We start from the raw sequence: 12808 nt of genomic DNA, 5'->3' as shown, positions 1-12808 counted from the left end.
TCAAGAATTTTAGGACCTCAAAAATTAAAAAAAAAATTTTTTTTTTTATTTTCGGCTAAACATGGCTAGATCGACTCCGCTTTTTGTGCTGATCAAGAATATATATGATTTATGGGGTCGGAAACGACTTCTTTGCTGACTAAAATCATTAAACCCCTCAAGAAGATCTAAAATATTCACCCTCTTTAAATTAATATTTTTATATATTTAAAATGGTAATTTTTTTTTAATAAAAATGTCATATCTAAGCCAAAAAAGCATCAAATTCAATTCGGAAAGCTTTTCTGTGCTAGTTTTTTGTAGGGTAACAAAACTGCATACTAAATTTCACATTTTAAGAAATTGAAATTTTTTCCAATTTTTATTTGACAATTTCAAGAATTTTAGGACCTCAAAAATAAAAAAAAATTTTTTTTTTTTTAATTTCAGCTAAACATGGCTAGATCGACTCCGCTTTTTGGGCTGATCAAGAATATATATGATTTATGGGGTCGGAAACGACTCCTTCGCTGACTTAAATCATAAAACCCTTCAAGAAGATCTTAAATATTCACTGTCTTTAAATGAATATTTTTAAATATTTTATATGGTAATTTTTTTATAAAAAATAATCATAACTAAGCCAAAAAAGCATCAAATTCAATTCGGAAAGTTTTTCTGTGCTAGTTTTTTCAAGATAAACCAATCTGCTTACTTAATTTCACATTTTAAGATATTAAAATTTTTGCTAATTTTTTCTGTGACAATTAACCCATTTTAAGACCTCAAAAATACAAAAAGAAATTATGAAAAATGTTTTTCTTCTAAACATGGCTTGATCGAATCCTCTTTTTGTGCTGATCAAGAATATATATGATTTATGGGGTCGGAAACGACTCCTTCACTATGTAACACACTTTTGACTAACATTATAATACCCTGCAAGGGTATAATAATTTAATTAATAATATGTCCTTAAGGAGTTTTGAAATATACTTTTTGTACAACTCGTTGAACAAACCAAAATTTAACTAAGTTTAAAAATCTTTAAATTAAATTTGAAAAGCTTTTCTTAGCTATATATATATACATATTTTTTTTTTTGGGTGAACAAACTTGCATGTTATCTTTTTAATTTGAAATTAATTAAATTAATAAGTCATTTCATTTAATTTTTTACAAAGTTCTCCGAGTAATGACTTAAATTCAAATTTAACGGAAAAGTCGCCAAGTTTACCTGTTGGCCCCAGCGGTTAGTGTCCCTACTATATGGTTTTTTTACCCACTAAAGGCTCCAAACCAAAAATGTCCTAAAAAGGCCACCTATTATCCCACCGGCAGTCTCCTGCCGACTGGTCACACTGGCACCGAAATTACCTAATTTTTTGTTAAGATGCGTTCCACCTTGTTTTCCGGCGCCTCGAGGCTCTTGAGATATAACCGGAATGGCCAGTTTCTGACTCGAACGAAAAGCACCAAGGCCACCTCCACCAGCTTGGACCAGCAGCAGCAGGATGCGGCGGCCAGGAGCGACGGAGGAAGGCCGGAATCCGTGGAGGAGTCCCAAGAGGAGCAGCAGAAATTGCCCACCCGGGAGCCGCTGGTCAAAAACTTCTTCATCGGTGTGGTGGACAAGGAACTGCTGGCCTACCCAGAGGTGATCCAGCGCGAGGAAATGGCCCAACTTCAGAATTCTCTGCTGCCGCTGAAGAATTACTTTGAGGAGCAGCGGGAAGCGGAGGCGGAGCAGCAAAAGCCCACGGAGATCTACCGGCAACTGGGACTCTACGGCCTGAATGCCCCCACAGACTACGAGGGCAAGGGTTACGGCTGGAGCGCCAGCTTAATGGCCAGTGAACCGGATTCCAAGGACACAAATGCTTCTCTCAGCCTGCAGTCACACCGCGTCGTGGTGGATCTACTCAAGGAGCTGGGCACGCCCCAGCAGCAGCAGCGTTACTTGCAGGACCTGGCCACTGGTGTCCTGATAGCCACCGAGGCCATCTATGAGTACTCCCCGCCCGAAGAGGATTACTTCAGCACCAAGGCGGAGTTCCTGCCCGAAACGGGCAAGTGGCGGCTCAACGGGGAGAAGGCCTTTGTGGTCTGTACACCCGGACAACGGCAATTGTTCTTGGTCCTGGCCCAGACACAACAACCAAATGTCCCCGGGGCCGTGGGCCGTGGAACCACAATTTTCCTGGTGGATTCCCAGCAGGAGGGTGTGCGTCTGGGCGAGAAACATGCCACCTTTGGCTGCCGCCAGGCGGATATAAGAAGGATACACTTTGACCAGGTGCAACTGGGCGAGGAACAGGTGGTGGGCATTGCCCACGATGGCAATCGCTACTCCGAGCAGCTGGTAAGATCTTCCAGGCTAAGAGGCAGCCTGGCAGGAGTGTCGCTGGCCAAGAAGCTGTTGAATGAACTGGCCCAGTACACGGTGACGACCAGTCAATGTGGCGTGCAGCTCAAGTAAGTAGAAGGAGATTCTACCGGACTAAAGCAAGCTTATGGTACAGGTATCTCTCTTCCCTAGGGACCTAGAGCTCACCCGCGTCCACTTGTCCCGCGCCGCCTGCTCTGTCTATGCCATGGAGAGCATGCTCTACTTGACCGCCGGCCTGCTGGACGAGTTCCGTTCCCAAGATGTGACCCTGGAGAGTGCCATTACCAAGTTCTTTACCCTGAGGCAGCTGTATGAGATTGCCACCCAGAATCTGGGTCTGGTGGGGCCCAAGAGCCTGCTCAGTGGTGAGGCCACGGAGCTGGGACTCCGGGATGCCGCTCAGCTGTGCACGCAGGGTGAATCCTTGGACACGCTGGGCATGTTCATTGCCCTCACGGGTTTGCAATATGCGGGGGTGAGTTTATTTTTGAAAATCTTTTAGAATCCTGTTTACTAATCCCAACTTTCCTCCCCTACAGCAAGCCATGAATGCAGGTGTGCGCAAATCCAGGAATCCTCTCTTCCATCCGGGACACATCTTTGGCAAATTCCTGGACACTAACAGCATAGACAACCCAAAGACCAAGATGCAGCTGGGCGAGCATGTTCATCCCTCGCTGGAAGCTGCTGCCCAGTGCATTGAGCAGTCGGTGGCTCGTCTCCAAATGGCCGTAGAGCTGATGTTCACCCGCCATGGCAATGCGGTGGTGGAGCGTCAGAGCGAGATGCAACGCCTGGCGGAAGTGGCCACCACCATCTATGCCATGTGGGCCAGTACCGCACGAGCGTCGCGTTCTTATTGCATTGGCCTGCCGCTGGCGGATCATGAACTGCTGACGGCCACGGCTATATGTTCCCAGGGCAAGGATCGGGTTCACACTCTGTGCACGGAGATCTTTGGCGGTAATTTCGTTAACAATGACAATAACCTGGTGCGTCTCTCCAAGCAGCTGACCAAGAGCAAGGGCTACTTCCCAGTGCATCCGCTCACGTTTAACTTTTAAGTTTTAAGACTATGAATGCCTTTATCATTAAAAGTAAATAATTGTTATTGATATTATGGAGTTTAGTTGCAAAAAGGGGATGTTTTTAAATCAAATAAATGAAATAAACTTAATTTTTTGGTAAAATGTTTAGAAAGCAAGCAGTGCAATGATCAAGCAGTGCACTACCTACCCTAATTAGGAACAATTTAAAATAAAATCGTACGTGTTCGATCACGTTAGTCCGGTTCCATTTCGTCCCGCTTGTTGCTCTTTCCGACCATCTTCATGCCCAAAAATAAATGTATAATTTTTTGTTAGTTTTTCTTTTTAATGAAATGGTTCAAATTATTCTTGTTCTTTTAGTCTTGTGTCTTAAAATAATAACAAAGGATTGTTGTAACTTCTTAAAATAAAAACATAGTCTTCTTTTAACTTTCTGTATCTTAAGATAATAGGATTTTTCTGATTTCTGAAATTGTTAATATTTAACCTCTTATTTGTTCTTGTGTCCTTTGGATTCTTGTAACTTCTTAAAATATAAACATAGTCTTCTTTTAACTTTTTGTATCTTAAGATAATAAGATTCTTCTGATTTTTGAAATGGTTAATATTTAACTTTTTATAATAATGATGTATTTGAGCATACTCATGGTAGTATATAATAGTTTTCGATCTCCGGTTCTATTGGGAGATATTTCAGCCCTGCAGCGACTGCAAAGCCGTCCACATTAGAAAAGACATGTTTTAAAAATCTGGTCTCCACACAGCCAGGTTGATAGGGAGCATTCATGATGGTGAGAATTCGAATCATTTCTTCATCGGACTTTGCAATCCTTATTAGTTCTCTTTTAAATTCTGCCTTTTTGATAGTATTTCCCAACTCGCTCTTTGCCTTATCCGTCACCATCCATAGTAACAAATTAAAACGCCGGCGGGCGTCTTGCGCGTCCTGGGAAGGATAATCCAGATATCCGTTTCCTCTGCCTTCTCCACCGTGAATATGAAAGACATTTACGTTGCAGCCACGGCGGCGAACTCCACCGTTGTAATGCACATTGACTTTCATCTAAATTTAAATTAATAAGGATATATTAAATGTATGTAAAACTTTGCACACACACACATTTGTAGAACAGAAACTACGCATTTGTTGTAGGAACTACATGCAACGAAGAACGGTTCAAAAAGGAATTCGAAAATCGGCGCGTCTCTGTCTTCTTTATTGTAGTGTGTGTGTGTGCCTGAATCGAGGATTCAGCCGTACAAACTATGGAAAATGTACTTACTTCTTGATAAAAACAATTGCACAAAGCAATGATACTATGTCGAATAGATCTTAATAATCTTAACCAGCCAAATTGGAGCGACGCCAGAAAGTTCTTCCGAAGAGTTTCAAAGTTTAGAGTGCCCATTTGTAAGCGCCTGAATAATCCTTTTCAAAAACCTCTATAGCGTGATAACGATGCTTTCACAATCGATATTTTTGAAATTCTAGCTAAAAATTTAGCGTTAAAGCTAACCCGGCTGACAATTGATAGGGCCGTTTGCGCCATGATATAATTCTATCATGGTTTGCGCTGCACCAGAAATACCATAAATGTAGCACCTATCAATAATGAACATAACGAAAGAAGAAGCAAAGTAAATCCGCGACGAAAGAACGCGCAAGGTTGATCACCCGGGAAAAATTAAAGATTGATTGGACGTGCTAAAAACGAAACAAAACAAAATCTGAAGATAATCGCAAGATAAACTTAAAGCTACTAAATCAAATCTATCAAAATATGAACATTAAAGTAAACCACAATTATGATGATTGATTCTTGAGCAGCGTATCGCGGGCGCTCGCATTTTAATCCATTATTGTCAATTTTTAATTGCAATACAAAGTAATACAACGAATGAGTAAGCAAAGGAAATCGCAATAAATTTGTTCAACGGCAAAACCCCGTCGGAAACGCTGGAAATTGCGCGTGTGCGGGTGGAACAGAGTGACACTCGGCGTGAAAATCATCGCCAAGGAAAAGGCGGAAAAGAGGAAAAACGCCCGCGGCGAAAATTATTTGGGTGCGAGCGGGTGTCGGTGTGTGTGTGTGTGCAAAACAGCACAAAAAAGCAGAGAAGTTCGAGAAATTGCAAAAAGTGTGTGTGTGTGAATGACGAAAGAAAAGTCAATTGGCGGCGATTAGCAGTTGAAGTTTAAGCAGTTCAAAAGAAGCCGATTCTAACGGTAAGCTTATATTTTCTTTTGGCATATAAGGAAATAGGAAACACATTCAAATTAAAGAGGAAAAACACCTTGAAATGTCTGGAAAACCCCCTTTTTAATTGGTTATTCCCCTGCTGCAATATATTTTTATTACACTTACACCCTTAAGTAACTCCCGCAGAGTTCGATATTAACCCCGCCCCTTTCTCATTTAAACCAGCCGCTACCTCAGCCCCGCACCCACCTACCTTTCGCCTCCCACCTTTTAAAAACCGCACAAAAAATTACAAACAAATAAAATCGGCAGAAAACCGAAGCGCATGAAGAAGAAAAAGAAGCAGTAGCGTCGTCGAATCCAGTCCTTCATTCCATTTCATTCGTTCCACATGGTGCAAGACGCGTTGTTGTTGTTGCTGCTGGTGCGCTGCTCTTGTTGCCTTTGTTGTTCTTGTTTTTGTTCTTGCTCCTCTTTTATTTCGGCTTGACTTCGGCGGTGACAGCGAGCAATGAAAAGCAGCGAACGGCACTGCGAACGGTGGAAATGGAAACGCCATGAGCAGTGGCACACGACACGCCGCACACACACATTCACGCAGAGTTAAACGAACGCTGCCCAAAGCAAACACAGCGTACAGTGGAAATTGTATTGAAGGGATTTCACAACAAGGACGCTTAAATATAATTTTAGCTTGTTTTTTATACCTTCTATTTTGTGATGGGGTCAATTTTGTAATATACTACTTTAAACTTTCTTAGCTTGAGTGGGAGTCGTAGCTCCAATTTAGTTATCGATGTTCCACTGTATTTGCCTTTACCAACAGTGAAAATGCAGGGGGGGCAAGGACTGGCAGCGACGTCGCGGCGGATGAAGCAGAGGCAAAGACACCGAGAAGAGGAGTCAACTCACCTCTGCTTTAATTTTGTTTTCTTTTATTTTTCTTTTTGCGCTCATATATTGTGTTTTTATTCTTCTTGTTATATTTTTTTTCCACTGCTTGCCTGGCCCGCCCTGTCCGCATGTGCTATGCGTGTGTGTGTGTTGTGCTCACACAAACACGGCAAATACAATTCATCAGCGGCAGAGAAGTTGCGCTGCCCGTTGGCTCTTGTTCTTGTTGTTGCTATTATTTGTGATTGCTGTTGTTGTTGTTGGCTGGTTCTGCGCGCTTTTATTTGAGATTTGCGCACGAATGGCTTTTGCTTTTGCTCTTTGGAGTTGTATATAAATTGTGATGGGAGAATGTGAAGGCGGCGGAGGGGGAGGAGTGGGAGACGGCAGGCTAGTTTTGTACTAGAGTTCGCGGACACACTCACACACACGTACCTATGCATGTGGGTATACAAAAACATGGCAAAACCGAAGCAACAACAACAAATAAGAACCAAGAGGAGGGAAAAAACAAGGCAAGTGGATTTGGCTTTGGGATTTCGTTTTATACGCTCATTCCTCCTTTGCTCCCCTTTTTTGTGCCCGCATTTCTTCTCATTCCTCTTTCTTGGCATATTTCTCCCTCTCTCTCTTTCTGCCTCTGTTTCCCTTTTGCATGTTAATTGCCGCCGTTGAACTTTTAGAGTTTGGTTAACTTAATCAATTGGTTTTGGCCTTTTTTATTTGGTTTTCTGTGTTGTTTTCTTTGTTTGTTTTGCCGCTATTATTGTTGGCCAAATATTTAAAAATAGATTTTTGGTTAACTAGGTAATATGACTAGGGAATTATTACAGGAAATTATATTAATGATAGGGGCAAAGACTAAAGTTAGCACATTTAGTAAGGAAAATTCCCTTTAATTAATCTCTGATTTAGCCAATCAATTAAATAGGCTAAAAAGCTAATCAAAAGGGTTGTGTTGATTTTACGGCTCCTATATTTATTCTTAGGTTCACCTTTTCGTTTATTTGCCATTTCCCTCTTGCATTTCCGATTCCATTTCCCGAGGTGGGGGCGCCAGGCTGCCGCTAGATGTCGCCAGCGTCGCTGATTTCTACTGCCTCCTCCTTATATTCCTCCCCCTGCTTTTTCTTGTTCTTCTCGCTGCTTTTCCTCTGCCCGCAAATCGATTTCGATTGAGTTAGTGCCATCTCTGTCGCACACACACCCCCTCGACTTCCGTTGGAGTGTGTATGCGAGTGTGAGTGGCCTGGCAATAAGCTTAACATAAATCATTATAACGGCACACACAGGAGAGACCTTACATGCCGCCGCTGCCACCCCACTTCTAGCCCCTTTTTTTCCTGTGAGTGTGTGAGTTTTTGTGTATTTGTTCGATTTCGATTCGGCTGTCATTTCGTATGGAATTCTATATGGGAAAAACGCACAAAATCGATTTCTAATCGTGTAAATAAATGGCGACAAATGCTGCGAGGTCCCTCTTTCAGCACACCTCTCCTCTTTCCTGTTCCTCTTCCGCTCTTTCTACCTCTCTATAGCCCACCTTTTGCTCTTGGCAACAAAATTGAATAAGAAGAAGGGAGCGGGACAATTGTTTCAAAAAACCACACACGAAAAAAATTGTCAAAAAACAATATTAAAATATGTGTTAAAATACTACAATTTTAAATTTATATTGTGAATAATTTCAAAATTTTATTTTAGATGTTTTTTACTCCAATATTGGAATTTATAATAGAGATTATATTTTTATTTAATTTTTTCTCTCAGTTCCTCCGGCAGATTTCTGCTTGCACCTTGAGCTTTTTTTTTCGATATGGGATATATGGGAGAGTGAAAAGGCCAGGTACATATGTCACAATAGAACTGGAATCGAAACATTTAGATCCCAGAAGCAGGGTAAAAAGGAGGAGATGGAGGAGCAGAAGACGGCAGCAGTTTTTAAGTGCCAAGAGATTTGTGAGAACTACCAAAAAACAACAAAGCTAAAAAGTATAAAATCAAAGAAGCAAATTAGGATGATAACTTTATTGTGACCCAAATACAAATAAATTCTACGGAAACTCTAAACTCTACGGAAACCTGCAAGCTATAGTTATAAATATCTTAGTCTACACTTACTTTGAATTACCTAATAATATTATTAGGTAAAATAAACTTCAGAAACTCTAGTTTTATATTTCGCATTCATAGCTAACATATTAATCAGCATTATAATACCCTTTTTTGTTTAAAATCCAAAAGCAAATATCGGAAACAGGCTTGACACAGCATGTCAGTTGATTTTTGGGTGTATAGGGGATAAAAACAGGGTTATGTTACAAAATAGAGAGGAAAGAAGAGTAGGGCTTTTGGGAGGTAAAACAATTGCATTTTGTAAAGCACACAAACCTTACACATACATTTTATTTGTTTCTCCCTGGTCCTGCATTTCAGCCCAGTGGCCTCCTCGATTTCCAAACACAATTCCGGGCTACAGAGAGTGCCCAGCTAAAAGTGCAAAAAATCGCACGTCAGATCGCATGGTGAAAAGTAGGGGAAAAAGCTAGGGAAATTGGGGGATTTATGCTAGCTCCCTCTTTATCTCTTTGCCTCCCTGTCTCTCCTTCTATTTTTCTCAATTTTCCCCAACTCTTTTCCTCTTCTGTTCTCTGGGGAAACATCGATGGATAACACAAAATTGAATTTACTAAAAGTTGCTGTTGGTTGCTATACTCTTTTTTTAAGGAGGATTATATACTGGTAATCCTTGTTCAGGGATATTATTTATTTATCAGAAGAGTCTATGCAGACTTGTCCGTTTGTCCGCTAAACTGTTTCAATTAGGTTTATCTCCCAAGTCTTTAAAATTTCCTTGGTATATTCCTAGTTTCTTGGATCCGAAGAAAAATAATGAAACTATTATAGACTTTCAGAAACTTCGAACTTTGTCACTTGGAATTACATATATCAGTACTTTTCATAATTTAATGAGTATTTTTTGTAGTTGGTCTCCGACCTGAAAAACCAGTGCCCAACCATGACCTACGCTACCAGAGAAACCTTTAGCTTTAATTTCCATTACCATTACAAGAGTATAAAAACTTCGTTACAATGTAACTTCCTGTCTTGTTACTATTTGCACGCTTTGAAAATATTGGCAGTAATTGAATTTATGCCGTTTGTCCGTTGGTCGGCTGAACGGAGAGGGGAAAATTCAGGAAAATGTGTGGCAAAAGTAGAGGAAAGAGAAGAAGGAGGAACGGGTGGGTCGGGTAGGTCGTTCGATCGACACTATCGAAAATTGAAATGCTAAAGATGAGTAAGCCAGCCATGTATATTTCCGCCCCCACACCCCAACACCACCCGCTCTGTGCTTTTCCGCCACACTTGAATTTTTCATTGTCCACTCATTTGGGTGGTGTTTTGGTTGGTGCCCTCTATCTCCCTCCCACAACAATGTTTGCAAATATTCATTGCGTTTTTGTTGTTTTACTGCTGTGCTATTTTCCTTTGCGGTTGGCAAAAATTTTCTCTTATATTTCTGCTTGATTCCGTGTATTTGTTGAGCTTATTCCCCCTGTATTATGAAATATATATTTTTCAACAGTTTTGTTTTTAATTGAAAATGTAGTTTTCGGGGGCAAAATTTGATTATTGAAGGGGAAGTGGTAGCTGGGGATGGAAATAAATATTGTCTGGGGAAATATTCAAATGGGGGCTATCATTAATTTGCATGATGTATCTGCCCCGAAATTGTGTTTAATTATTAGTTTTCGAAATGCTGTGCATTAATTACAACACGCTTCGGGTTGTGAGGAACTGTAATATATACAATACAGTGGCTTTAGGAGCATTCTATACAATCCTTAAGAAAAGTTCTATGACAGCTTTGAGTTTATCATATAAGTAGAGTTTCTTTGTACTCTAACTATAAGGAGGTCTTTAAACATTTAATATTAGCTGCTTATAACTAAAACAAGCTTTGTAAGGTCTTTAACAGAGTTTATAAAACACATTTTCTATTGTAAATATAACTTAATCCTTTACCTAATATTGATTTCATCTAAGCTACCTTAATACCAATTGAATCAGCCCATTAAAAAGGGAAAATATTCCAATATCTATATCTTATGTTGATATAAGGTAACTTTTTACAAAATTTCATTATTTTTGTTTACAAAATGACTTAAAATGTGTGTTACTTTGCTTTTAAAATTGAACGAGTGTTGCGTTAATTTCCTGGCAATTACTGTAGCTGCCAGTGGATAATCCTGTGATATCCTTACTCCCTGAATTCAGTCTTCTTGGCATATCCTTGCCACTCTGGCTTCTCCAGCTCCATTTCCTCTCTGGTTTTTCCCCCCGCTCTACATTCTCGCCTTTTGTTCGGTTTTGCTTTTGAGTTCGGCCAGCTAAACGAAGCTAAATGTGAACTCTTGCCTCCTTGCCTCGCTGCTGTTGTTGTTTTCGCTATTGCAAAGGAGATCCTGGGATAAGGACATGGGAAATGGAGGAAGAGCAGCAGCAACAGCAGCAGGAGCAGGGTGGTGGTGGAGGCCAGAAGGACACGCGGGTCGAGAGCTCGAGTGGGCAACTGTGTTTGGTTTTGGTTCCTGGCCAGGCCAGGCCTGGCCCATAATCATCGTCATCCAACCCCCAGCCACCCCGGAGGCATTTGTGCTCTACTTCATTATGTGGAATACATGTACCACATGCACATGTGTGTGTTCTGTGTGTGGCTGTGTGCGAGTCATTCGATGTATTTGTGTGTATCTATGGGTGTTTTGGGTGGGCAAAAGGTATACCTAAAGCCATGGCTACACAGCTATAGCCTTGTCGTCTATTGAATCCTGCTTATTTCTATGAAGAAGGGAAGCGCAAGTGGCGGCATTTTCGTGGCTCTGCGACAAGCTAAAATAAATGGATATAGAAGAGGAGGGAGAGCGGATGGAGGATGAGGTAAAATGTCAAGAATGGGGTGGTAAAAGCTTTAGAAGCAGGAGGTCCAGCTCCTACCCGCCAATGCAGTAATTATATGCTCGCTAGTTGGCAAACGTGTCGATGTCGTTGTTGCGGATGTCATATACAAAAGACACTACCCAACAGAGAGTTGAGATCCTCTGAGTAAATTATATTCAAATCAAAGTCAAAAGCACACACTCAATCAAGTCTCTAATATTTATACATAAGTTAACTAGAGTCATTTTACTTTGAATTCCTCTGAAGTCAAAGCTTCACATTTCTAATAAATGTCAAGCTGTCAGAAATGCTTCAAATTCAATGGAGAACAAGAGCATTTTCTGAGATATCTTGGATAGACTGTCAAAAAATATGCATAACTATAAAAAATGTATAAGAAATATTGGTACATTAAATGCTTAAACTGCTAGAAATTGTTTGCCGTGTAGCTCCTGTCAATATTTTTATTTATTTATTGGAAATACAAAGCGGGCGGAACAGTTGCCGTGCTGACCAATGTAAGATGGCCTGGGTCTGGGCCTGGACCTGGGCATTTGTGTTTGCATGAAGCGCGAGCTCAGAGTGGTCTTCTTCTCTGTCGTCTTGCCAATTGGAGCCTCCTCCCACGTCCCTCCCAGCTCCCTGCCCTTTTGGCTGCAGCGAAAACTTTGCAATGTCGCTTTTGTGTGCTCCGCAACAGCTCATGTGATGTGTGTGCACTATGCGTCTGTGTGTGTTTGTCGTCTGCAACTGTTGTATCTGTAGCCTGCGCAGCGAGCATTTTCCTTGTGGCAGGCTGGCAGGCAGGCAGCATTGTGCAAATTATACAAATGCTGCTGAGACGCTGTCACCAGCTCTAGCAGCTCATAGCTCGCAGCTCGCATCTCGCAGTTTGCAGTTCGCCATTCGCCATTCGCATCTGCGAGATACATTAGACCGTTTGCTGCGTGCCAAGCAGCCGCAGATACATTTGCTGGTCTGTGGTACAGCTGCAGATACAGGGATATCTACGGCTATAGATACATAGTCAAGTGCCAGTGCGGACTCGGAGAGATACAGATACAGATACAGACATATTCTGTATCTATTTCTGTGCGACGTACGGGAAATTGTTGTAATTTGCATGGCTCAACTTTGGATGAGCTGTCGCCGTCGCCGCTGTCGTTGCCGTTGGTTTCGTTGCAAATGTATCTGTCGGATGCGTGGGCGTGGCACCTCGCTGCTCATTAGATTCACTCGAGATATAGTGTTGCTGCCCCACAGCAGCAGCACAACTCAACCACTCATAAAGATACATATCTCATCGATTAACCGAACAGCGACAGCAGCGACATCCGTTTGGGCTTTTTCCCCAA

The 12808-nt window shown here is 41.4% G+C and overlaps 2 protein-coding genes and 1 long non-coding RNA gene across 7 annotated transcripts in view; 2 read left to right on the top strand and 1 right to left on the bottom strand.

Annotated features, from left to right (window-relative positions):
* Nucleotides 1-1313: 1313 nt before the first annotated feature.
* Egm (acyl-CoA dehydrogenase family member enigma) lies at nucleotides 1314-3545 on the top strand. The gene is made up of 3 exons (XM_017164635.3): nucleotides 1314-2454; nucleotides 2519-2843; nucleotides 2908-3545. The coding sequence occupies exons 1-3, from the start codon at nucleotides 1373-1375 to the stop codon at nucleotides 3430-3432; spliced, it is 1932 nt and encodes a 643-aa protein (XP_017020124.1). The 5' UTR covers nucleotides 1314-1372; the 3' UTR covers nucleotides 3433-3545.
* Nucleotides 3546-3721: 176 nt separating this feature from the next.
* On the bottom strand, nucleotides 3722-4844 carry LOC108073136 (uncharacterized). The gene is made up of 2 exons (XR_011444628.1): nucleotides 4701-4844; nucleotides 3722-4480 (listed from the first exon to the last, which is right to left on the bottom strand). It is a non-coding gene; the product is annotated as an uncharacterized lncRNA (long non-coding RNA).
* Nucleotides 4845-4863: 19 nt separating this feature from the next.
* The window catches only part of tou (bromodomain adjacent to zinc finger domain 2B toutatis), a 40052-nt gene continuing 32107 nt past the window's right edge, over nucleotides 4864-12808 (top strand). For 2 of the 5 annotated variants that reach the window (XM_070284653.1, XM_070284650.1), the window contains exon 1: nucleotides 4919-5644. The gene's annotated coding sequence lies outside the window, so the exon portion shown is untranslated. Of the gene's footprint in view, nucleotides 5645-12808 lie in introns of all 5 variants that reach the window. The other 3 variants (XM_070284652.1, XM_070284649.1, XM_070284651.1) reach the window with 3 other exon arrangements.

This window comes from Drosophila kikkawai, chromosome 2R, assembly GCF_030179895.1.
Source record: "Drosophila kikkawai strain 14028-0561.14 chromosome 2R, DkikHiC1v2, whole genome shotgun sequence".
In the NCBI taxonomy this organism is placed as follows: domain Eukaryota; kingdom Metazoa; phylum Arthropoda; class Insecta; order Diptera; family Drosophilidae; genus Drosophila; species Drosophila kikkawai.
This window is presented reverse-complemented; position numbering and strand designations above follow the sequence as displayed.